The 23313-nt window shown below is 51.8% G+C and overlaps 10 protein-coding genes across 10 annotated transcripts; 6 read left to right on the forward strand and 4 right to left on the reverse strand.

Annotated features, from left to right (window-relative positions):
* Nucleotides 1-311: 311 nt before the first annotated feature.
* Nucleotides 312-1780, reverse strand: N7459_009699 (uncharacterized protein; the record flags this gene model as incomplete). Its single annotated transcript, XM_056948867.1, has 2 exons — nt 312-1506; nt 1581-1780. 2 exons carry the CDS (start codon nt 1778-1780, stop codon nt 312-314), a joined length of 1395 nt encoding a protein of 464 aa, XP_056796092.1.
* Nucleotides 1781-4120: 2340 nt separating this feature from the next.
* N7459_009700 (DNA-directed RNA polymerase core subunit RPC19) lies at nt 4121-4822 on the forward strand (the record flags this gene model as incomplete). Its single annotated transcript, XM_056948868.1, has 4 exons — nt 4121-4327; nt 4353-4448; nt 4515-4578; nt 4689-4822. The coding sequence occupies 4 exons, from the start codon at nt 4121-4123 to the stop codon at nt 4820-4822; spliced, it is 501 nt and encodes a 166-aa protein (XP_056796093.1).
* Nucleotides 4823-6349: 1527 nt separating this feature from the next.
* Nucleotides 6350-7163, reverse strand: N7459_009701 (NADH dehydrogenase [ubiquinone] 1 alpha subcomplex subunit 6; the record flags this gene model as incomplete). The annotated part of the gene is made up of 4 exons (XM_056948869.1): nt 6350-6469; nt 6656-6802; nt 6969-7030; nt 7121-7163. The coding sequence occupies 4 exons, from the start codon at nt 7161-7163 to the stop codon at nt 6350-6352; spliced, it is 372 nt and encodes a 123-aa protein (XP_056796094.1).
* A 375-nt stretch (nt 7164-7538) lies between these two features.
* loc1 lies at nt 7539-8191 on the forward strand (the record flags this gene model as incomplete). The annotated part of the gene is made up of 2 exons (XM_056948870.1): nt 7539-7835; nt 7907-8191. The coding sequence occupies 2 exons, from the start codon at nt 7539-7541 to the stop codon at nt 8189-8191; spliced, it is 582 nt and encodes a 193-aa protein (XP_056796095.1).
* Nucleotides 8192-8506: 315 nt separating this feature from the next.
* N7459_009703 (putative hydrolase, alpha/beta fold family) lies at nt 8507-10177 on the reverse strand (the record flags this gene model as incomplete). The annotated part of the gene is made up of 6 exons (XM_056948871.1): nt 8507-8692; nt 8757-8885; nt 8942-9065; nt 9123-9203; nt 9255-9415; nt 9470-10177. The coding sequence occupies 6 exons, from the start codon at nt 10175-10177 to the stop codon at nt 8507-8509; spliced, it is 1389 nt and encodes a 462-aa protein (XP_056796096.1).
* A 3110-nt stretch (nt 10178-13287) lies between these two features.
* Nucleotides 13288-14532, forward strand: N7459_009704 (uncharacterized protein; the record flags this gene model as incomplete). Its single annotated transcript, XM_056948872.1, has 1 exon — nt 13288-14532. One exon carries the CDS (start codon nt 13288-13290, stop codon nt 14530-14532), a length of 1245 nt encoding a protein of 414 aa, XP_056796097.1.
* Nucleotides 14533-14885: 353 nt separating this feature from the next.
* N7459_009705 (uncharacterized protein) lies at nt 14886-18134 on the forward strand (the record flags this gene model as incomplete). The annotated part of the gene is made up of 7 exons (XM_056948873.1): nt 14886-16106; nt 16168-16278; nt 16335-16352; nt 16412-16527; nt 16580-17232; nt 17293-17330; nt 17391-18134. The coding sequence occupies 7 exons, from the start codon at nt 14886-14888 to the stop codon at nt 18132-18134; spliced, it is 2901 nt and encodes a 966-aa protein (XP_056796098.1).
* A 721-nt stretch (nt 18135-18855) lies between these two features.
* On the reverse strand, nt 18856-19520 carry N7459_009706 (histone H3 family protein; the record flags this gene model as incomplete). The annotated part of the gene is made up of 2 exons (XM_056948874.1): nt 18856-19202; nt 19346-19520. 2 exons carry the CDS (start codon nt 19518-19520, stop codon nt 18856-18858), a joined length of 522 nt encoding a protein of 173 aa, XP_056796099.1.
* Nucleotides 19521-19972: 452 nt separating this feature from the next.
* derA (putative ER-associated proteolytic system protein Der1) lies at nt 19973-20713 on the forward strand (the record flags this gene model as incomplete). Its single annotated transcript, XM_056948875.1, has 1 exon — nt 19973-20713. The coding sequence occupies one exon, from the start codon at nt 19973-19975 to the stop codon at nt 20711-20713; it is 741 nt and encodes a 246-aa protein (XP_056796100.1).
* Nucleotides 20714-21646: 933 nt separating this feature from the next.
* Nucleotides 21647-22033, forward strand: N7459_009708 (uncharacterized protein; the record flags this gene model as incomplete). Its single annotated transcript, XM_056948876.1, has 1 exon — nt 21647-22033. The coding sequence occupies one exon, from the start codon at nt 21647-21649 to the stop codon at nt 22031-22033; it is 387 nt and encodes a 128-aa protein (XP_056796101.1).
* Between the last annotated feature and the right edge of the window lie 1280 nt (nt 22034-23313).

Below are 23313 nucleotides of genomic sequence, written 5' to 3' on the forward strand. Positions count from 1 at the left end.
ACCGTAGAAGAGTGATATAAACATCAGTATCATGTATAAACGGTATGGAAGTCCCCATTTGGTCACCCAAGACCAATAGGAACTGGAGGAATGAGTTGCCCCAATATTGCATGCTGTCTAGTATCAAACCAGACGGACGCAGCAAGGAAAATAAAATTAAGGCTGAAGAAGAGGGCCAGTCCAATCAAAGTCATGATGTATACGCCCAAGAAGATGCCCAGTGCTTGCCCAGGCCTTCAGAGGATTGCAAGCAGTACTGGCTAGCTTGAGAAGCGGAATGTTTCTTTCGGATACCACGACTTGATACCAGTTCATGAATGAAATAGGTCCCAAGCCCGAGCACAGAGGCCCAAGAATTCTTCCTTCTTCCTTCGTTGGCTCTCCGGCGAGTCTCGTCCAGCGCCAAAGGGTCCGTGAAGGGACGGAGGCGGTGCCGGGTTGGTGGCGGGATTGGGCCGGTAATGAGGATCCGGTCCATGGCCCAATGGTGGGCTGCCATTGTCCTGCTCATATTCACTCCGGGGGCGACGACGGGCAGTGGTATCTGCAAAGTGCATCGCGGGAGCAGAGGGCGCACTAGGAATTGTGCCTTCCCGGGTTAAAGGCGCAGTCTTGGGACCGGCATGAAGCACATGGGGGGAGGGAGGGGTAGGGGGCTGGTGGCCTCCATAGTGCACCATGCGAGGCAGAAGTTCTTCCCGACCCCCGGACAGCTCCTGTACAGCTTCCTCGGCAGATCGGTACTCACGCGGCCGGGTTGGCGTCTGCGATATGTTGCCCGGCAGACCGGGGGAGGGCATGGGAGCTAGGTTCGACTGGGAGGAGTTGCTCGAGGTATTCGGGTAAAGACTAGGGCGGTTGTCGCGATCCCGAGGAGCCAGGGCATCCGATCCGAAGACGTCGGAGAGAGGAGGAAGTCGGTTGTTGGTCTGGGTAGCCGGCACCTGGTGCATGTGGGAGGTTGAGCCTAACGTCGGACTCTGATTGGCAACGTGGTGCGTCAACGGCTGGGGATGATATCGACCCGTAAACGTTTGATTGAGCGGAGCCGACTGAATGACCCGCTCGTTGGCAAACTGGGAAGCAGAGGGCGGAACAATGGAAAGACCTGGCGGGGGCCGTCGCTTCGAGCCGGTTTTTGGCATTCCCATCAAGCCCGAGTCGAAGGGTACGCCATCCGGCCCTTCATCCTTAGCGGATTTCTGCAAGCGCGCCTCGATGATCGAGCGCTGCTGATCGCGCACTGACAGACTCCGCTGGAGCTGCTCTCTCATTACGGGATCGTGGGTCTGGAAGCCTGGTGACAAGCAGGCCAGGCCGACTGATTGCATAGTGACACCTTCGCGAGCAGTCATAGGCCCGCCGGGGGGTCGAACGGTCAACCCGCTGGAAGACGGCAAGCTGGTGGAGAGATCCAACTTGCGCGGTCGAGGGCGACTCTGCATGCGCGGCGACGAAGCCGGTTCCTTTTTCACAGTGATTCTGGGGCCGCCGTTACCCTGCGATCTGTGAGGGAGCGAGAACAGATCAGCATGCCGCCTATCTTTGTCAAACACCAACCTGACGCAGAGATTACTTACGGGGGCGACGGGACTTTGTTTTCCGGCGAGCCCTTTGCGGCTGGGCCATCTGCGGTGGTCGACATTCGGGGCGGAGAGGAATTCGCCGGGGCAGCAGCTGATGGAGGGGCCAAGGTCGGGCAATTCTTCGGGCTGGGATCGCGGGTGGTATGTGGTGACGATAACGGCGCCGCAGTCGCGGATGCAACGGCCATCGACATGGTGACAGGCAGGCCACGAGATGTGGAAGGCGTCAACGGCTGGATGAGATATTCGGTCGATCCGGTAGCTCAGTCCTTATATTTTTCCCGACCTAGAATGGTCGGCTCGCACTCTAATTTGGTGCGAGGGGCCGTCGAGAGATCCCCAAGGTTAAGAGTGCAGCATCAATGGAGTGCAGCGGCGATCGTAGTCGGTTTGCCTTAATTTTTTGTTGGTCTCCCGGATTGATCGTCGAACCTGTCGCTCAGTCGATCTCCAGTTTGAAGTGAACAAAGAGAAAGGAGGGGGACGGCGGTTAGCAAGTGAGGAGAGCGCCGAACAACCACGAAGCGAGCGAAAGGGAGTCCAACACAAAAGCGACAGCGACAGCGAAGGTAAGAAGGGGCGAAGTCTGGGCCCAGAAGGGGGAAACGAAAGGAGGGGGGGGGGGGAAGCTGAAGCATAGGGGTGCAGGTACTCGATACCTGGGGCCACGCGCAGTGTGCTATTGCGGGCGCAGGTATCGTCTACCGGCGCAGCGGAGTTTCCGGTGGAGCCGCGCTCAAACACTGTGGGCGCCGGGCGTATCAGGATCGCCCGGGCTGAGACACATCGTGTTTCTGCTTTTTCTTTCACGAGACTTGGACCTTGACTCTTTGGGTTGACACCACGATGCTGTCTGTTTCTCTCCTCCCTGCGCCCACACCAATCCAGCCCCCAACCAGCCCAACATCCAGTCTATGTATGTACACACCGCTCAGACATCTGTCACATTGTGCTGACGCACATCACAAACATGGCGCTTAGACCCAACTGATCCTGGATGTGTGATGTATATCTCAAGCCCGTAATTCATCCTTCCACACACCCCCCACAGACCCAGGAACACGCACCGCACATGGCCCAGAGTGGATCACCCAAGAGAGTCTAATGCACGGAAGGCCTCTACCGAGCGCACACTAGAACCTTTAGTCGAAGTCGAACCTCCTGCGAGACGCCCAATCTCCAATCCCAGAGCCGAGATGAAGGGTGGGCGCTACGAGTGAAGGACTAATTTCTTCTGGACATTGAACATGCTCAGTCGGATGTCCATGGCTGTGTCCTAACAGAACTTCTATACTCCAAAGGTCGATATTCGATTTGCTGACCCCACCACAAGGATGTCGTGGCTTGCGATCCAGCGCTTGTTTCCAAGTTTTGCGGTCAACGCCAGTGGATTCGTTCTTGTTTCTATCGCCTCAGACTCTACTAGCTGCGGGTTTCGGGAGACGCGGCGGAGCAGTCTTATCCGTTCTTTGTTTCGCTGCTGCCTTTTGATGGTCTTGACTTCTTTGGGTCTGGGTGTGGTCTTGAACCTGTTTAGTCATGGAATACATAATGTTCAATAGTCATGAGAAGTCTGACTCTGGGTTATATCGACTTGATGCTATGGTGGATTGACCAAGGTTGTTACACCGGGGCAACTTTGGAAGTGCCCATGATGCTAGTTTCACCAGTTCTTGGTGTGTTCGAACCCTTCCCGCTTGGGAAGGTGCGGAAGGTGCCTCATATAAACTCATCAACTCACCACGACCAGCAACGAATTGAGAGCTTGCAACCCAGTCAAAAACCAGATTGGTAGTATAGGACAGGTTCCATGCTATGCAACTGGACCAGAAACGGATACAAGTGCCTACTGGAGTCGACTTTGTTCGTAGCCTTAGGCACCAATCCATTCGGGATTCATTACCTGATCGCTGATAAAGAATCTACATAGATGAACAAAGACATCGTCATGTCTAGGTAGATATACAAACATGGACAATGCTCGATCGCCACATCCCACATCCATACCGGGTCTTGCCAACCTGCATCCTGTAAGACCTACTCTCTAACCGCCGTGGCGCTTCAAATTGCAACTGGCTATCCAACCCTATCTACATTCGCTACAACCCATGTACGCCCAAGTTATTTCTGTTAGTCTCAATCCCATTGCCCAAGTGAAGTCCACAGAGAGAAGAATATCTACTCATTATTGTCCCGGTATCATGGCGATTCAACATCTAGAAGCTTCAAAAGCTGCACCCCTCTATCTCCACAAAGGAAGGCGGTGAGTGGCCTATCGATAACCCACTTTTTTTCTTCGCGACAATCGAGAAATTTGGCTGCGAGCGTTAGACAACTGCCATTTCTACTTTTCACGATCTCTGTCCTCTGTCGGATCTCAGTGGGCCACTTGATAACAACAGCACAGCAACCCCCAGAGCGAATCCATTGAGGAATTCTACCAACAACTGCTGCCAGCACCAAGCAAACTCGCGGCGCTCAATCCTCTTCGAATCTCGCCAAATTCCGTGCAGTCCACCGAACCAACTCTCACAATGCCTGCCTCCGTCCACTCAGAAGACCCGCAAGATCAGTCCATGATCGATGCTGAACAGCCCCAGGGCCAGGAGCAGCTGGAACAGCAGGAGCAGGAGGAGGAACAGGACCCTTTCATGTTGGATGAGAAGCGGATTGTTGTGGTTCGTAATTCATACCTCAAAGCCTTTCGATTGTCGCAGGATACCATAATTACCGAGTTTGAGGTGATCTGACAATTGGGTTCTATAGTTGCCCGGTTCTACCGAGACAGCCGCATCCTTCCAGTTCGAGAGCGAGGGCCATACGATGGGGAATGCACTGCGTTTTGCAATCATGAAGAAGTTAGTGTGGCACAGTGACCATCCTTGTTGCAATTTGGCATTTCTAACCCCCTCTAGTCCCGCCGTTGAGTTCTGCGGCTACACGATTCCTCACCCCTCCGACGCGAAGATGCACCTCCGCATTCAGACTACTGGTAAGCTCACACCTGTTTTCTGGAGCCAATAAGTATTCTCGGCTGTGTTCAATCTTCTGCATTGGCCCTAGTGAAGGAAACACCCTTACTGATTTGGTTCCCCCTCCCAGACTCCACTACTGCCCTTGAGGCGTTGGAGAAGGGCTTTGACGACCTCATGGATCTGTGCGATGTTGTCTCTGACAAGTTCACTGTTGCTCGTGACCAGTTCAACGAGGAAAATAGCAATCGCATGCAGGCATGAATATACACCCGCGCCTTATTTTCATTTCACGTTTCATGTATAGGTCAGACTGGCGTTACGGATTGAGCTCAACCCTTTCATACTTTTATTCTCTGCCTATATATCTTTCATCCAATGTGGTGTATGAGTTAAGATGCCAATTTGCACGCCAATTTACATGGAAATATTGGCGGGGTTTTCGCCTCTACCACCGGCTTATCCAGGCCAAAACACCATCGTGTTCATAGTTTCGAGACAGGGACTTGGGTCTCCTGGGCTGAATTCGGCCTCAAGTCAGGTCTGCTCTATCTAGACTCATCCGAGCACGCTTATATGATACCACCACCCTCTTTATCAATAACAACGAGCCAATTTCCTAAGAATGAGCGTGCTTACGCCACAATCCACAGGTAGAAGCACTGTTGTAATTCATTTTGCTTCTTTGCTGTGAGCTTGCAAATTGCTTTCCTGGCTGTCAGCGTCTCTCTCTTGTTCTAAGTCTCCTGGGTATTGCTCCAGTCGTGATCAATCTCCCAAGCAGTTCCTTCACGAATAACCTGACCGGTTGAGAGACTCATATGTTGTCAGATCTTCTCTCCCTTTCGAGAATGCCATCCTGGCATCAAACATCGGGGCTAGCAGCAACAAGACATGTCCAACAAATGACCACCCAGCTGCTCATCCTTTTCAAGGCCCGGGATCATACCGGGAAAGTATGATTCATTTCACCGGTTGTATGATAAGGTTGCTTTCTCCGTCAAGCCTCACTTGTTCTATTTTGCCAAAAATTGACCAGTCAAATACTTGGTTCTGAGATGGGATATGACGGATGTGGCTGGCAAAGGTACCGAGAGCGAGGTGATAGTCATAAAGAGACAAGCATTGTCCACCGGTCGAGGTAGCAGCGATTCACTGTAGTAGTTGTATGTAGTGCCAAACCACTGTCATGGCGCAGAACGTGCCGATCGAGTCATTTCTGCCATCCGTACAAGTGGCCGCCTAGTATGGATCTCTGTTGGCTTGGAGAATCGTGGAGAAACACATATCTCTTATGTTTATGCCCTCGTATGTGCGAGAATGAGGTATAGTCGTTATTTAATCGATTGTTGTATACACGGTACACACAGTACACACACTTTCTTGAAATGCAATCAACGATGGAAGACACGAGCCGGTACAAGGCAATGGGATGAAGATGCAAGGTTATCCTTCCACATGCATGATCATCTCCCACCAAGGGCCATCAGGACCGAAGACCCAGATGAATAAGATTATTGGTAGACTCCTCGAGGAATGCATCATTGACACCCCCAGCATACAATGCAAATCATGCCAGTTGTAGGAGAGCAGTATGAAGCCCGTCAGTCTATGTTTTCCAGAAAAGAGAACATCGACAGAAGCAAAGATCGAGATAATTGAGCGATCGATTCAGGCTATATGTACACATCATGTCTATCTATGGCGCAGCCACATTGACTGTCGCGCCATGGACTGGTAATAAAGGAAAGGGAATAGGGAAAGGTTGAAAGCATAGGGGAAATGATCTTTTCAATTGCGGCCCTCCAGGAAGCCAGAAACGAAATTGCGCGGTAGGCGGGCGCCGGGGTCTTCTTCTGGGCGGAAGTACTTCATAACGTGGGACAGCTGCTTCCAGTAGTTGAGGGTTTCCTGTTGAACGCGTCAGTTGAGAGTCTAAAGCAAATACCACTGGAGTCATGGATCAAGTTCTCAGGGAGATACAAGTCGAGCGAACACAAAGCAAATGGATTGCTAATCCTTCGATGCTGAGTGGCCCACTCCTCTTGCTTGCCATCCCCGCAACAGGATCCATATCCTCAATGCGCCTAAACTAACCTGAAACTCAGCATGGCTTTGGTAAAGGAGAACATCCACAGCAGGCAACTGGCTGACGTAGCGGTGCTTCTCAAACTCCTGGCGGATCTTTGTGCGGATAGCGGACACGGGCATGCCGAGAGAGTACATGGTCTGGATCTCCGGGGACTGTAGTTCCTCAACGATATTAGCTTAGCATTCTCACACCGGTGTCGAATGGATTTTGTCCAAAACATCACACGAAGCTGGATACTGGAAGACTCCGGGGAGTCACCAAGAGTTCCAGATCTGATGCAAGGATGCCAGGCGTGTATGGGTTCTGAGGCGAACTGACCGCGCGCAGCCACTCCCGGTAGGACTTGAGGACTCGGTACTTCGCATCGTTCCAATTGACGGCTATATTTGACGATTTCGTTAGTTAGCTGACCTTCAATTGCTGAACACACCGGGCGATCGGAACGCTTCGGGGAAATCGAAGGAACGTACAGGAACGTGTCCGCTGAGCGAGGAAAGTAGGGTTGATAGTCATGGTGACGAATATCACAGGTTCCACACAGTCCAGAGAGGCTCAATCTCAGAGGGGGGAGGAAATCCTTGGACGTCGCTGGCGAGCTCTGGTGGGTGGAGGATTCGCGGAGAGGTTGGGTGGTGGACGGTATTGACTCACCGCCTTCCTGTTCCAAAATTTCTTCTGCAATTTTGGAGATGGCTTCACTCTGCTGTCGCATGCTTTTGTTTTCCTCTCAACTTTTGTGATTCCTGAGGGTGGCCTTGTGAATTGGTGTGTCTACTTGCCTCTCAATTTACTGTCACATCATACACTCTCAACACCTCGTTTCACTATTGCTCTTGGTGCATCTTCATCTCGAGTCACCAACCATCCCAACTACTCGCGCAAGTCCAAATGGCACCCACAAAAGGATCGTCGAAGGGTGCCTCATCTGGAGGTGACTCCAAGGGCTCTAAACCATCTACGCTCTCATCTGCATCGCGCGTGAGCAAATCGAGCAAGAATGTCAAGCGTCCGCCGCCGCAGGAAGTCAAATCGAAGGCACGCACTGCGCCGGAGAATCTGGCTAAAAAGAAGAAGCGAGTCTATACTGAGGCAGAGCTCGACCTTCCCAAGTTGAACACAATTACACCTGTCGGAGTTGTGAAGCCCAAGGGCAAGAAGAAGGGAAAGACTTTTGTAGACGATCAGGTATGTCACTTTGCCCCGCATGATCTATTTTCTTTTGAGAACCAGTTCTAATGTTGCACTTTCGTTTCTAGGAGGGTATGATGACAATTCTTGCGATGGTCAATGCCGAGAAAGAGGGCCAGATCGAGTCGAAGATGATGAAGGCACGCCAACTGGAAGAGATCCGCCAGGCCCGGAAGGCAGAAGCAGAGGCACGCCAGGCGCAGAAGAAGTCCAAGCTGGATGCAGCTAAGGATGCTATCCGGAACAAAAAGAAGGCCGGAAAGGGCGGCAATGACAAGTCCACGGAGACATCTACGGATAAGAATGTGTCCAAGTCCTCAAAGCCAAAGCGGAAAAGTGTTTCATTTGCTTGAAAGAAAAGGCGAGATTATCTATACCATATTCATGTACCTAGACGGGGTTCGGCGTTTCCACCGGGTTATCACCATATCTGTCAGATTCAAAATATTGTGAATAGCGCTATTGATCATACCGAGACGGTCGTGGCTCTTCAAATGCTGAAGCCATGTCAATTATAAATCTTGCACCGAGTAGAAACTACCGAAATTGAGTCGATGTAAATGTGTATCTAATCTATAAGCCGGAAAGGGCATAATGGCCATGGCTAATGTACTGCTTTGTCCAGCGATGTGCAACAGTCTCCGTGTATCACCACACAGGTCCAAAACTCAGATTGGCAACTTCATATTCAGCTTACGATGCAATGGGTTGAAGTCAGGCTTGGGAGCCAAATCGGCGTCCTTGCCCAGGTCAGCGTGGCTAGCAATTTGGCCAGGCAGCTTCTCCGGATATTCAACCACACCTGGGATGTGGGTATCAATTTCCTCGGCCATCTTGTTCAAGAATTTGGTCACCTGGATAGGATTGTCAGCAAGGAATTTATGGAAAACCGGCAATGAAAGGCAGAGGCCAGCTTACAGGCTTCACAAACCATCTGGCACCTCCGAACTCGAACCAGCCCAGGTGACCGCCCCAGGATGTAGTAACCATAACCCCGTAAGGGGTTCTGGTCATCTCCTGGAAAGGCAGCGCTTCACGTGAAGCAATCTATCAACGTATTAGTACGCTGCTGTAGACATCCATGACGGGGGATACCAGCTTACCGGGTCGTCTTCGGCCTGGACGCATAAGAACGGAATGCGGATGTTGAGCATGGTTTCAGTAGAGGTAGCATCGCGGTAATATGCGCCTTCGGTAGGGTAACCCCAGGTCGGGCATTGCAGGGCCCTAGGCAGACTTTTTCAGGACCGAGGTTCATGCTGAAGAGGTGAGGTGTATGCTTACCGGTCGAATTCATGCAAGTAAGTGCTGCTCCTCACGGTTTCAACATCGATACGAGGGTTGGTGGCCACTTGATCAACATGACTGTCCCATTGTTAACCCCGGCTAGATCCCTATTCCAGAGAAGTCACTCACGCTTCAAAAAGCTTTTTCATGCTCGTTCCCATTGTCTTGCTATACATTTCCCGGCCAATCCAGGTCTGCTGTAAGGTGACCGAGCTGACGTCCAAGTTCCATGGACTAGCACAGAGCACAGCTGCTTTCAGTTGGCAGCCGTCTCCTTCTTCTCCCAGATACTAGGACGCGTGTTAGCTCACTATTTCACTAGATCCTTGTAGTGAGGTACATACGTTCGCGAGGATGTTGGCACCAAGTGAGAACCCAATACCAAAGAGAGGACGGTTGGGGAATGTCTCTCGCAGCCATTTCACTGACTGGCGGATGTCCCATGTCGCGCGAGCGTTATATAGCACACCCGTGTTGATCTTGGTCTGAGCACACCCACGAGAATTCACCACACAAGCCTCCCACGAGCCATCCGCCACGAGGGGAGCCAGCACATGGCGCAGGTACACTTCTTGGGACCCGCCACTCAGCCCGTGCAGAACCACAAGCATAGGCTTGTCATCGTCCGATGGAAGTGCAGTGAACTCTTCGGGTGTATAGAAAGACGTGCGCGGTGGCAGACCAGACGGCTGAGTATATTTTCTCGCCTGGTCGGTCAATTCTCCTTCTGGCGGCATCTCGTAAGGCCGCACGACAAAATCGATCGCATATTGGCCTGCGAACATGGCGCTGGCCGCATCGAACATCTTGCGCTTATAGTATACCGGAACGTTGTCGTAATTCATCGTTGTCCAGGCTGTCTGCAGATGCCCATTGAACAGAAATGGATTGAGCTCACAAGTCTCTGGAGTCGCATCGCGACAAACGTCCACCAGAGTTGTCTCCTCTTCTGCGCCAGAATTTCCTTTGGCTTTGGTCAGGATGAGGTTATTATCCTTAGCATGGTAGAACGAGATCCGACCGCTCGGGCGAATCCATGAGAATAAGCCCATTGTGAACAATGCTGATAGGAGAACAGATATTGGAGACGAGGTGAAGAGCGCTGATGCGAATCCCCACATCTGGGGTATGTTGATGCAGAAAAAACGAACGTGCTGGTGTCTACCGATGATATAGGAGAAATGACGACGCTCTCTATGGACTTCCGCTCTATGGACAACGCAGGAAAAGCCTTGACAAGGCGAGCCTTACTATCTATTATTGGACCTCGGCTGCTTGCTGGGTATATGAACCCGCTATTCCGTATCAGGAAGGTCCCCCGTGACCGGTGAGTGGTGCAGATCTTATGCCTGTTATGGATTGATGCCTGGGGCATCAGTGGATCTGACATGCTGAGTGCAACTCCAACCGCGCGCAATATCGTACACCGTACCAACGAACCCAGCAACTCGCAACAGTGAGGTCGAAATAATCATTAAAAGCCCCAAATACCCACGACCGAAAATCTATGTGCAGGACAGAGTGGTGAATTGACATCGGCTAGGAAAATCCCATGCTCGATGGGAGAACAAACAGACTTGATGGTGATTCCCAGAAGATCACAGTCGAAGGGCTGCCTACTAGAGGCCTGCTACGTATGGTGCCCCTACAATATTTCGCATTAACAGGATGAAACCGAATTGGATAATGCTAGCGAGGATTTGGTTGTTGGATCTACTCATTTTTCTGGTTACATGCGCGTAGGTAAATAAATGGAGTTATAAGTTAATATGGCCATCTGACATCGTGGTTTTGCATCCCGGGGGATTTTCCACACTAGTAACTACCTTCGTTTGCACTCAACGTGGGAGCACACCATGCTGAAGCGTACATGGCGATGGGTGTGGCGGCAGCAGGTGACACGCGTAGACGCGGTGTGCGGGTGTGGCTTTGGCTCTCGCCTCCCTGTACAAGCCCCTTCTTTCCTATCACAAGTCCCTTTCCCCCATCGCAAAGTATTGTCGTCTTGACGACTTCCAATTTCTCGCGCTCAACTTCCCACTATGATCGCCTATCTTGCCAGTGAGAACTACCCCAGAACCGGGTGTCTAACTCCCCCAGTTTCACCACAGATGCCCATTCAAACCTTCCAGGAATTAGAACAGTCTTGTATCCAAGGTGACCTTGAAAGATTCAGAAAGATCTTTGATAGCAGCTCTGTCGGCTCTGACTCTGACTCCAATATATTCGACCTGTCAAAAGTGATGGTTCAAGCCACCAAGTTGGGAAGAACGTGGTTTGTAAAAGAGCTGCTCCGTCGTGGACTACCTATATCACCGGTATGTCTACGAAGCTGTGAAGATGAAGGCAAAGGAAGTCTTGGAAATCTTCCTAGAATATGGGTGGGATATCAACCAGCAGATGGGCCCAATGCATCCTCCGATTCTCAGGTGAGTCGAATTGCTTATGTCTAAATTTGTCTCCTAGTGACGCCTACTCTTTGTCAGTAATGCCCTCGACGATCTTGAGATGACAACCTGGCTTCTTGACCACGCAGCCGATCCTAACCGCCGATGTACCATCGATCTTACGCCCCTCTCTTGCGCTGTCGAATACGCCTCCATGCCAATCGTCAAACTACTGCTAAGCCGTGGTGGTAATGTCACAAAAGGGCAGGTTTTGCACTCAGTTATCGCCAGATCCCAGCCTTTGCTGGAACCTCAATCTCAGATCTCTAGCCTTAGGTCATCTTCGGGATGCTAGTTAACGTTGCACGACCCGCTTGGTGAGCCTACCACGCATTCAAAAAGTTTTGGCTATCTTCAATTACAATCTTGTTCGGATGACATGACGAGGATACGTAGGACAGTTCTTTAACCGGCTCCTAGCTTTTCGACTTTATAGGGCGACTGTATATAGCTTCCAAGGTCCCATTGCACACAGCGCTTAAATAACAGATCTTACCAGAGATGATAATATTCGAGCGAGAAGGGTTGTTCGCAACCACAAACATGAAGAATCGAAAATAGTAGAAGTGCTTGGCCGTCTTTCCTCCTAAATGAATGATCCACTGCCATGGCTCTATTGGCGGATGCTAAACCAAGGAGCAGACGTCGTAATCGTTTATATACTTCTTAATCTTCGCTAGCTAGTTCTTTTACTAGTACAATTCCTTTAGTTTAATGCCTTACTAGGCGGAGATACTCGATGATTCTATCTCTTTTAGCAGATCGATCGATTCAGGGGTAACCGTTTAGAGGTATCCGGGGGAATGTCATTACCGACGACGCTGTGTAGAGGGTAAGCCATCTCTGAATAGCTTCAAATGCATAAATCAAATAGTTTATCGTCTTAGGCAGGGCAATCCAGGCTCATGACCGTCAGCATGGGAGGACCCGACCAATGCGAATCTATGAAAAGTCTGTGTTGCTATTTCGCCCAATGTGCCAATCTAGGGGGCGTACGCTTAACTAATCACAGCATACAGAAAAGGATAAACTATTAATGCGAGTCCCCACACACTCATTCCGACATCACCCATGCGAGTCATGGGACTCCCACCTTTTATCACTTGACAAGGTCATCGTGCCTCGCAGTAGAGGCCGATGCTGCAAACACCCCGAGAATCCCTAAGCTGAAACGGTACGGGATCCCGGGCGGCATTCCCCCGATAAGAATAGAGTGATGATGCCATGATGTTTCCGGCGGCAATTTAGTTTCCGCATGCGGCGACTAGATAGCCCTCGGCGGTAAACTCAAGGGAGGCACCCCCGACAATGAACATTGTTGATGGTCAAATTCTCAGCATATGGGCTAGATGGACACACCGAACTCGTTGGCGTGCTGCATCGGGATCATCGGACAAGGCACGGGCAGCGCGGGCGATGATCAGATCGCCGAGCCCTACATGTAATGCTGATAGCATGTCCAGCAGCCTTCTGTGACCCAATCCCATGGTCCGTTTTCGTGCAACTTTATCCAGCGTTCACGCCTACTTCAGGGTCAACAGATCCACCTGCTCTACCTTTTTCTTTTCGTTTGATGTTGCTGCATCCTGCCCATCACCCGATCCATGTCGTCTTCCCTCCAATATGAGCCTGCAGCACACCCCGTCACAAAACCGACTCCTGTCACGCTAAGCCGCAAACCTCGCATACGCACTGGCCATAAAAGAACCGTGATCATGCCTCGTTCCCGACAAAAAGCACTTGGCTCCCAGGTGTCTATGGCTATCACAGAATCTCCGTCCGGCCTGCCAGAACGCTTACTACGAGCCACCGACAAGGTCAAGATGATCATGAAAATGAAGTCGTGGCCGGCCACACGCTCGCGGAAGCAGCAGAGACAAGAGCCCAGCCGCTGTTATCTGATGGAACTGCCCACTGAGTTGTTGCTGGAGATTATTTCGCATCTGAACCTGATTCCCGAGGCCGCTCTTGCGCTGACCTGCAAACGCATGTTTGCTATATCCGGAGAAATCCTCACCTCCAAATCATTGCGCTTCGGCCGAGACTTCGCGCCGCTCTTCCACCACTACCGAAACGGACACAACTTCGTGACGCCGCGATGGCAATTTATCAATCTACTTGAAGATTCCCGCTGGCGCGCGTGTTCGAAGTGTCTGAAACTGCACCCCCGAGCAGCATTTTCGTCTCGAGAACTGCGACGTAAAGCAGAGCACCGGACATGCAATATCGGCGACTTGGCAGGAGTCGTTGACCTATGTCCGTGCAAGAAGTTGACCTTCCGGGACAAACTAGATCTTGTGGATCAACTTCGGGTACGGCAAATCACGCTACAGGCCCTCAAGACCGAGTTCGGGAGTATAGTCACCGACCGTTTCTGCTGGCATTCCTGCACTGAGCAGTATGGGCCCACGGAACTGAAAATATCTCTATTCCCCGAGTTGAACGAGGAAGGCCAGCTGGTCATCCGCACCGAGTACCAGCTCACCACCGAGTCGGGCCAAGTAGGCAAAGAGGAGTACATGACACCGCGCTTCGGATGCGCCCATCGATCGGTCGATCTCTGGGTCTCAAGCGTTCATCAAACTACCATCTGCCGACTCTTTGACTCTTTCTGCGCATCTTGCCGGCGAATCTCGGTCTGCAGTGCCTGCAACACAACTCTGAAGTGTCCTCGGAAACAGCCCTTCAGCTCTGAAGGATCGGGTAAAGTGACCTACTCTTTCTGGACCCAACGGTGTCTCGGAGGCTCTGGATTGGAGCCTGATGAGGTATGGGGATCTCAACGAATCCACCCAGCAGAACCCTCAATCAGTGTGGAGAATTGCAATGAGCTCTGCCCGTGGACGGTTCGAGAACATCCGCCTCTTGCGTTCACACCCAGTCTGGGCCAGGAAATCATACAACCAGGCATGAATGATCAACCAATCAGCTCACTATATTCATCCATTCGCATGATGTAAAGGAGATTGTCAACTCGGCGTTCGGGCGACTTGCATGGTGAAAGCGCGGGTGTTAAGGGCGTTTGCGATATCCATATTTTTTTTTATCTTTCCTTCTGCACGGCGTTATTATCCATCCTTATCCTGCAGACATATGCTGTATTTTGTATAGTCCTCGCCTAAGAGCAAATACCAGGAAGAGTTTAAGATCCAGTGTTTCCGTATCGCAATAACCGCAGGCTTATCGGCTATCAATTTATCAGCTGACCCGCCGCGAGTTTCTCCGCCCCGACGCGGAAAGCATCGCCAGGCACTTGTCCATCGCGCGCTGGAACGGGCATCAGCACTGTGTGGAATGAGCGCATATCGGGGCGATGAGTTACCCACCACCCTATCCCGGTCAATACCCTCAGTATGTTTCTTCTCCGCAGTACCAGCCCGGGCACGTCGCCCCGCCCCAACTGCTGTATAACAATGTCCCTCCCCCTTCGCCATCGCCGCTGCCCTATGGCTACGGCAAACCGCCTGTCTATCCTCCGGGGATGATGCCGTATACTGCATATCCACAGTATAGCCAGCAACTCCAACAGCCTCTTGCTTTGCAACAACCACCCCTTCTACACTCTCCGCAGCAACTTCCGCATCAACCACAGCCACAACCGCAACCGCAGCAAGAGTCTCCCCGACCTCGAGCGCTACAGCAGTCCCCTCTCATTCAATCACAACAACGACCCCCGCTTGCGCACCAGCAACAACATTCTCCTCGTCCCCAGCCGCAACAGCAATCGCCGGTTCAAATACCTCAACGACAACATAGTCTTCCACGCCAACCACCCCCACAACCGCCTCCTCCGCCGCCATCTCTGCCACCGGAAGAACCGCAGCATCAATTTATAAACCCTGCACAGTTGTTTGTAGAGCCTCCACTTCCCACGGCCCCGCGGTCTCGGTACAGTGCACTGCAGTCCTTTAGTGAGTCAAGCACTGTATCACCTGCAGCTACCAGCAGCCTCCCTCCCATTCATCCTCCTACTTCTTCGTCGCTGTCACAACCGCCTTCGGTCCAAAATGCCCCGCTGGCTAGTCCTCGCCAGAACGTCCAGGCACAGCCCGCCTTCCAAATCCAGCAATCACCGCCAATTGTTCAACCTGAGCCTGCGCTGCCTCAATCTCGGCCGTCTCCCAAAGTTGATAAAAAGCGTTTAGCGCCGCTGTCTACTCCTCAACCTCCATCCACGCCTAAGAAAACCCTGGCACCACCCAAACCTACCCCATCACCAGCCATAAAGACCATTCCGCAAGTGATGATTCCCGCCCCTTCCCCAGAGGTCATGAATCTGCAAAAGCAGCTCCCAAAGAAGCAGCAGCAGAACAAGCAACAACAACAGCCCAGCCACCAATCTGTGGAGAAGGCAAACAAACCCAGCAAACCTCTAGTCGACTATCAGGTCCTGCTCTTGTCGTTAGCTGATGAATATTTGAATGCTGCTCATCGCCATGGTACAACCATGGCGCTGTCGACCAATCAGGCAGACGTGGAACAGTACTACAAGCTTGTGGCGACGGGACTCGGTTGCTTAGAAGCTGTCTTGAAGGTCAGTTCTGTCTTGTCTACTCATGGGCGAATACTGTCGCATGAAATCTGACGACCGATAGAACTGGCGACTACAACCTCGCAAGGAGGCTCTCGTGCGGCTACGCTATGCGCGCACATTATTTGAGGAAACAGAGAACGACATCGAGGCAGAGACAGCTTTGAGCAAAGGGGTAAGTCCCTGACAAAATTTATTAAGATCTCGGAAATTAGCTAACATTCTTCATAGATTGACCTTTGTGAACGAGTCAGTACTGTTGCTGTTTTGGTGCAAATTTCCTGGAAAGCCAATCTAACTTATCGCAGAATCGTATGCTGGATTTGAAATACAGCATGCAGCATCTTTTGGCACGAATGCTTCACAAGACCAATCCGAAAGCTTCTCTGAAGGCTGTTGATGGTATGATTCAGGACGTGGAAGCGTATGTTGTCATGTCCTTTTATATCCGATGAAAAAGATACTGATAGACACAGCTATCGCCATGCGGCATGGGAATTCGCATTTCGCTTCCTTCGAGTGTCTTTGTCATTGTCGTCGCCGTCTCACCAGGACTCAGTTCAAGCGTTGCAACATCTCAACAAAATCTCGTCGATGGCCAGCCGCAATGGGGACAAAGCTGTTTCGGCAATGGCGGCAGTCATTGAAGCTCTGGCGCACCTTCAGCAAGGCGCAAGCTCCGATTCCATCGAACAGGCACAGCGCGCAGTAGCCGTTGCTCGAAGCCATCAATTGAATGACGAGCTTCGTCATATCCCTCAGCTTGTGACCATGATACAGATGGTTGATATTTGTTGCAGCCTTCTGGAGTACGACGTCAATCAGTCGTCTCAGAAGCTGAAGGTCATGCAGGCTCTAGTTGATGAGACATTGAGTGACCCTAATTGGCGTCCAGATGGCTCGTTCTCTGTGCCACTTAACGGCAAGTCAGCTGGACCATCCTCCATTGACACCGGTGACATTCTTCAAGTTCAAAATGGGACACTGCTTCTGAGTTTCAGTTGGCTTCCTCAACATGATCTTTATGCTCTTTCATACTTCTTGAGCTCGATAACCCTCAGCGCCAAGAACTCTTACGATGGTCGAAAAGCAGAAAAGTATCTCGATGAAGGGCTGCGAATGATTCAAGGTAAAGATCATTTATGTACCTTTACGTTCTTTTGAGTTGTCCTAACTCAACTCATCTTAGGTGATTTCAAAGCCCCCCAGGAGATTTCAGAGTCGATGGTAAATGCCACACGACGAGTTCAATGGCGTCGATCGCTATACTGCAATTTTCTGTTACAGCGAGTCTTTCTGGCTTGCTCCCGCACCGACTGGGATCTGGCCAGCCAGTCCCTCCAGGAGCTCCGACAGGCCACTCAAGAGATTGGTCCTTATATACCGAAATCCATCGAGTGCTTGATGGAATATGCCGCCGGCACAATTGCTCAAGCTACTGGAGACCTTGCAACTGCGCTGTCCATCTTCCAGTCGCCCCTGATGTCGCTCGCTCCTTCGACTAGCAAGTCTGCTCGCAATGATCCTTGTCGTGATATATGCATCCTCGCGATGTTGAACACCGTGCTCATCATTCGCGACTCCGCGCATCCAGCGCACTCCCATCTCCCGACCCTCCTGGCTACTCTTGAGTCTTTCTGTCAGAACAGCCCGAACAAATACGTTCAAGCAGCATACTACTTGGTCTGTGCCACCGTGCAAACTGACTCCACCATCCAGACCAAACAATACCTGCAGCAAGCGCTACAGTCTGCCACAGCCATCAGCAATAGTCAGATCACTTGCATGACGCTGACCTTTATGAGCTGGAAGTACTTCCGCGGTGTTGTCGGCGAGCAAGCCGAAAAGAGTGCTCGAGCGGGTCGCGCCATGGCTAAAAGAGCCAACGACCGTCTATGGGCTAGCGTCACCGACGAGATGCTAGCCGACACCCTTGAACGCCAGGGTAAAGGCGACGAGGCCCGTGGTGTACGCGAGGAGGGCCAGCGCCTCATCATGGGTCTCCCTGCTGGCTTGAAACGCTCGGCATGATCGTCGTCGAGCTTTGTGAAGCAGCTCGTGATGGTGATTGGTGATGGTTTTTCGGTTCTGTTCTCATGTCTATCTTATTTTCCTGGCGTTACGTTTATGATACCATTCATGGCTACATTGGGCAAGGCGTTTTTGCTTGCACGTTCTTTTATTTATTATCGAGCGTGGCGAATATATGGTGCACGGTCTTCAGCCCTAGATACCTAGAACCTCTACCTTGTTGTATTTAAAAAGATAGGTTCCAACCAAGGAGTATTCAAATCGAAATCGAAAGACACATGTTATCATTCGGTCCAAGAAATGCGAACCGTCCACTCGACCACAGTCTTGACGCACCTCACCAGCAGTCGTCGTTTGACTAGACTACCTATAAAAAGGCAACGGAAACAAACACCCAGAATCCATGCTAATGTACAACTCCCGATATAGTCAGAAAATCTTAGACGATTCACAGGAACGAGAAAAAAAAAAGAAAAGAAAAGAAAAGAAATACCCCCTGCAGGGCTGAGCCCAGGAGAGTAGAAAGCAGTAGAAAACCCCGTAACTCCGTACCAAGCTTAACTCCATGACCACAATACGCCGGCGGATCCAGGAAGCGGAAGCCCGACTCCCATCACGAAATTATGGGGAGAGTGTATCCACCACATATGATCGCGAGGGGGGAAACGATTAAGATTAAAAGAAAAGGGCCCAGGAAGTAAATGGAAGAAGAGAACGGAGCTTATCCCAGACCACCCCAGACCCCGCGAATCCTGCGTGCAAGTTGGATGTCCTTCTGCATAATCGTAACGCGCTTCGCGTGCAGGGCGCACAGATTCGTGTCCTCGAACAGATGCACCAGGAATGCCTCAGCGGCTTCCTGTAGGGCCTGGATTGCGTGTGACTGCCACCGCAGCTCGGCGCCAACGTCGGCGGGGAGTAGGTCAAGGGCGACTTCGCGCACGAGGCGCGCGAACGGCAGTTTCTGGATCAGGAGGTCGTATGAGCGTTGGTAGCGCCGGATTTCTTTGAGGGCGACGGTGCCAGGCTTGTAGCGACGGCGCCGGCCTTGGGGAGTTGGATCGCCGGCTGTTTTGGAGGGCATTTGTTAGATTTGGCCTTTGTGGGAAATATGAAAGATGTGGGGGTTCGGGTTGGTCTTGCTTGTTGGGGAATGGGATCAAGAATGGCATTGGAGGAGGGTAGGGGCTGTACTGTTGTTTGCTACGTACGCTGGACATTTGACGGACGCTTTCCTTTCGACGGGGCGACTTTCTTTCCTCCCTTCATGCCGCCTGAAGACTTGCGTGATGCACCTGGTGACCCAGGACTGGGAACTGTCTTTGTTGCTTGGCGACGTTGTTGTGGGCTTGATGCCGTCGCCTTGCGGGCTGTCTTGGGAGGCATTGTGGTTGAGATGAGAGATGTCTAGACAGCTTGCGCGGGGTGATGTCAAGGAGAATTCAAGCAATTGCGATGCGATGCAGAGTCGTTCGCCTGCAGATCTGCGGCACGCGTCGAGGGAATTCCCTTGCAGGAGCCCGATATAGCCGTCGACAATCAAGGTGAATGCTTGAACAACAGAGTCGAAGCGGGGGAGGAGTGATGGGATTCAAAAAGAGAGAGGGAAAAAAAGGCCGTTGAAGGGGGCTGGGCAGGGCGGGTCCAATATGAACTGTTTCGTCCATTTGGCACGCGCGACGCAGCGAATTCCGGGGGCTGGCGCGTAGCTCGTGTCTGTCACGTGAGCCCGATAAGAGATCCCCAACTGATCCGTTGATCGTTGATCGTTGATCTGGCCAACTGCGCTTGAACGCTGCTGTCCCCTCTTCCTCTCATCCACCTTCACATCCACCACCATGGCTGCTCTTTGGGAAAACAACGGGCAGATGGGCCAGTTTCCTCTCGAACAATGGTTCTATGAGATGCCCCCTGTGACTCGATGGTGGACAGCGGCCACCGTGGCAACCTCGGTGCTGGTGCAGTGTCACGTCGTCACCCAATTCCAGCTCTTTTACAGCTTCCGCGCCGTCTACGCCAAATCGCAATACTGGCGCCTCCTCACAACTTTCCTCTACTTTGGCCCTCTTAATCTCGACCTCCTCTTCCACGTCTTCTTTCTCCAGCGATACTCGCGCCTCCTCGAGGAATCCTCGGGACGTTCGCCGGCACACTTTGCCTGGTTGATCTTCTATGCCATGACATCCCTCTTGATTATTTCACCGTTCCTCTCCTTACCCTTTTTGGGCGGCGCTCTCTCGTCCAGTCTAGTCTACATCTGGGCGCGACGCAACCCGGAGACTCGTCTGAGCTTTCTGGGTCTGCTGGTCTTCACGGCGCCCTACCTTCCATGGGTGCTCATGGGCTTCAGCTTGATCGTACACAAGATGGTGCCTAAGGATGAGATGTGTGGCATCGTTGTCGGGCATGTGTGGTATTTCTTCAACGATGTCTACCCCACTCTGCACGGCGGTCATCGCCCCCTCGACCCGCCCCTCTGGTGGCGCCGACTGTTTGAGTCGGTGGACGAAGCGCGCCCTACGGATGCCACCAATGTCAACCGCGAATTTGCTGCTGCCGCAGCGCCAGAGGTTCGATGAGCGCCTCCGTCAGTCAGTTTGTTCACGACGCCAAGTGAGACGGCTTCATATGGCGAAGGATTCAGGATTGCGTGTATTCACAGAGACATCGAAAAGTCAGTCAACAATTGCCTGCCCGTGATCAAAGCGGTCAATATGACCAGCGACCTGTTATACGCCTTAGCGAAAGGCGGGTTTCTTGCAAACAGCGCATACTAGATTTATCAACCAGGACCTTCGCGTGAAGATGACGGTCATTGTGGGCTGAGCAAGGGCTGAGCCTTTCGAGCTTTCCTCATCCTATTCGATTTATCCCTTGAGTTCCTCTCCAACGCTTGGGGCGGCACGAAGCGATTATCAGTCGCAATGGGGCTGTGTACACCAGTGGTGCATGATGGAGAATGTGGATTTTAAGGCTCATTTGGCCCAGGACGACATTGCATACTGTACTTTCTTTTGCGTTGATAGCGATAACCACTAGATACCCTGCTTGTTTAGGCAACAGTTGAATTTGTATACATAGAATGCCAGCATGTGACATGCCTTCTCCAACCCTAAGCCAACACCAATCTGTCTATGTACTTTTTGCACTCCATTCTTATTTACCCGCGGGGCTATGGTACACTATTGGATGTTTATTTGACAGGAGCAATTGGTGCAGCACCTCCTTGCTGGGACGTATGTACGGCAAGTATAGTGGATATTGGCTCAAGAAGTTTTATGGGGTTGACGCCCTTGAGGTAGTTATAGGTCAGACTGTACACTCGTTCACGGCCCCCATTTTCCGTCCCGACCCCGGCGTCCATCAATTTCAGAGGCATCCCGAACGATGAAACCAAGGCAGAATTTCTACTTGGACCTCAAATACCGCTGGGGGAGCCCATGTAATCACCCTGCGTACTAGGAGTATATTTAGGACTTGGCAGTGTCTTGTCTATTTGTACGACACGTCCAATGCTCTCGTGGTTGCACCACACCAACAAACCGCAGCTCAATCCCCAAACAGATAGAACAGCGACCAGCGCCGACCACGCACAGGGACCCGGGTTGGACCAGGCCACTCACGTCATGGTCGAGCACTCAAGCGCGCCCGATCGAAACGTGTTTCAACTTAAGCCACTGGGGGATCTGGAGACCGCGCGCGAGCACACCAGGCGTCCCTCGCGCTGCCACGATTCCACCGCATTTGCCGATCGGGTCCATAGAAGAATGGAGAATGAATTATGGATTATGGGGGTCGTGGTGGATGTCTCGTACGAACTTCGGGGGAACGCATCGTTCGTCGCAACTAGTGCCGCAGTGATCAAATCCAGCCGACTGGGGCGAACCATGGGCAGCTAGTGAGTGGTGGATTCGTATGAGGGCAATGGCTGCTTGGGGCGCCATTTCGTGAGCGTACCAGAGCCTGCCGTTTGCGATAATTTGGGGCTGTGAGTGAGCTCGGTGGGGTCGTCGCTGGTGGTTGATCCAGTCAGCGTCGGCGTTTCTGCCTTGCGAATTATCGTGGATTATTTATTTAATTATTGGCATCGTTGCTCCGGCCTTGGGTAGAGTGGAGAGGGCGCCGCGTATCCTCCCCAGAGCAGCGGGTGATACGAATACGCCAATCCAGTCGTTTTTTTTTTTTTTTCTTTTCCCCGTTTGGTCGCATTGCTTTTCTGCCTTTTTCGCCCTTGCTCTGTGTACGACTTTTCGGTAACCGTAGAGATCTGTGTAACGGTGCTAATAATACCCCCAGTGTATTCAGTATCGAGACTTCCGCCTCTTTTTACACATAATGATATTGTATATGGTTGGTGGTTGATTGAACATCCTACCTAGATTTCTTTCCCAGATTGGATTACCGCATGAGATCCCCATGGTCGATATATCGGCGTTTCGCAAGGTTTCCTAGGTGCCTACTGTACTACAAAGTAATTGCTAACAATGGATCTATGGAACTGTTGAGCGGGGGCAAATCAAGCCTGTCAAGATGGCACTGGACCTCGTTCCGGCCGAATGCTAGCCATTTCTTATCTTGCTGTAGTTTGACGCAATGATACCGCCACACAATTTTTTTTAGAGCGGGGAGACTGGCGCCGAGTACCGGGGAGGTACACGGTACAAGCAAATGATTCTATTCTGGATCCCCACGTTGCAGGTCTTCGGCAGCAAATAGTTGGCCCCCATTGCTAAGTTCGAGTCGGAGACCACGCCATAGGGAATATGACTATGGCGCCCCACGCCTGCAGTGAGAAATGCCGGTGGATTTTAAGAGGTGATGGGAGCGAGACGATGACGCGCAATAGGGTACTGCCCCAACGCCTTGAGCTGGCATACTGTAGGTCGTAGACTGTAGGCAGCCAAGTTCACGCATCGCAGAGCCGAACCGAGATACTCCCGCGTACCTAGGTAACGCCAAAGTATATACTCTGGGCGCCTGCGCAATCTGGCGCAAAATCCCCTCTCGCCCCCACCCGGGCTTTACATTCGCCAATCAACGAGCGGCGAGCTTAACGCGGGCCGTACAGTAGTCGCGGCCTCAGCCACTGCTCAGCCTCCAGTGACAGAACCGTGCCCTTTTTACACTTTCCCGACGTTGCCCCTTTCTGTACTGGTATTACGCCTCCCCTGGTCTAAAC

The sequence above is a fragment of the Penicillium hispanicum genome (genome assembly GCF_028827665.1).
Source record: "Penicillium hispanicum strain IBT 35686 chromosome Unknown utg000008l_segment0_segment0, whole genome shotgun sequence".
Classification (NCBI taxonomy): Eukaryota; Fungi; Ascomycota; class Eurotiomycetes; order Eurotiales; family Aspergillaceae; genus Penicillium; species Penicillium hispanicum.